This window comes from Aplysia californica, unplaced genomic scaffold, assembly GCF_000002075.1.
Source record: "Aplysia californica isolate F4 #8 unplaced genomic scaffold, AplCal3.0 scaffold00026, whole genome shotgun sequence".
Taxonomy (NCBI): domain Eukaryota; kingdom Metazoa; phylum Mollusca; class Gastropoda; order Aplysiida; family Aplysiidae; genus Aplysia; species Aplysia californica.
The window spans coordinates 494,592-495,831 of record NW_004797296.1 but is presented as its reverse complement, the minus strand read 5'-3'; the positions used below and the strand labels follow the sequence as shown (position 1 = coordinate 495,831).

The window sequence follows — 1,240 nt, the reverse complement described above, 5'->3', positions numbered from 1 at the left end:
CCCCCCCCCCCAACTTCCAATTAATTCTTCTATCCTTCATGTTCTTGACCTTCGAAAAAAACAATTAAATATAAATAATTTTAATTTTACCTGATTTATTTAAGGATCAAATAGTTCTAAGATAAATTTGAACGATCACAATGGCCTATGGCCTAGATTTCTACTCCTTTTTATACTCTTCCTATACATGTACTCTAATGACTCGACCTTTTGACTTTTGCTTAAGATCTGTGTTGTTGTCCTTGCAGACGATGGAGCCCGGTGACCCAGGGGAGACCACCCCGGAGACACAGGTGACCGGCACACAACCGCGCATCCTTAGAGACGAGAGTAACTTCATTCAGAACGTGGGCCAGTTCTACAACCAACAGGATATCAGCGATGTCATTCTCAAGGTAAATATAGCCTTTGGAATGTTTGGATATGTTGGGGGGGTTCGTTCTTGGAGGGTATGTTATGGTTCGGTGCCACGAGATGGAGGATTAGAAACTTTTGTCTAAACTCACACCCCCTCCCCGCCAATAAAAGTAAAGTATGGCCCGTTATTTAGGACTTCTTGGCTTTCCTTATTATGCGCATCAGCTGGGGTCACAGCATGAAAAAAGTAGAGGATTTAACCACAAAAATGTTGTTACTCCATTCTCATAACCCTGTTTTTGCTTTGTTGAAATCCTTTCCAGATCGGAGAAGAGAAATACTACGGCCACAAGTTTGTCCTGGCCAAGTCGAGCGAGGTGTTCCGGACGATGCTGTACAACAAGAACTGGACGCAGGCCGGGCTGCCAGAGATTGTGCTGGAGGAGACGGAGGAATGCCAGAAGTACTTTGACACTTTCCTCCGCTTCCTGTACACGGCCGAGGTGAACATCAGCGTGGACTCTGCCGTGGGGATTCTGTGCCTGGCGGACAAGTACAGTGTGGAGTCGCTGAAGAATCTGTGTACACAGTACATGGTGGAGCATACTAGGTGAGGGGAGGGGGGGGTGTAAAGTGTTGTGGGGTGGGAGCTAGGGCCTTTCCATGGAAATGGGGGTTGGGGTGGGAAAGGGGGAGGGATGGAGGGTGAGGGAAGGAAGGAAAAATAGGCAGAGTTGCGAAAAGATGAGAAGTGATGCCTGAAAAGATAAAGAAGTGGTGTCTTGGGTATATGTAGGCTACAGTCTGGAGTTTCTACAAAATGTGTGTACTTACTACATGATGGAGGTATGTTATGGGTGCTGTGTGTCTAATGTGTGTGTGT

The 1,240-nt window shown here is 46.5% G+C and overlaps 1 protein-coding gene across 10 annotated transcripts in view; it reads left to right on the top strand.

Moving 5' to 3' along the window:
- Positions 1-1,240, top strand: part of LOC101850302 (BTB/POZ domain-containing protein 17) — a 100,031-nt gene that overhangs the window by 88,855 nt on the left and 9,936 nt on the right. For all 10 annotated transcript variants that reach the window (XM_035973100.1, XM_013089641.2, XM_013089632.2 and 7 more), the window contains 2 exons: positions 249-395; positions 681-967. In XM_035973100.1, the coding sequence (XP_035828993.1) occupies positions 249-395; positions 681-967 (434 nt within the window). The remainder of the gene's footprint in view (positions 1-248; positions 396-680; positions 968-1,240) is intronic.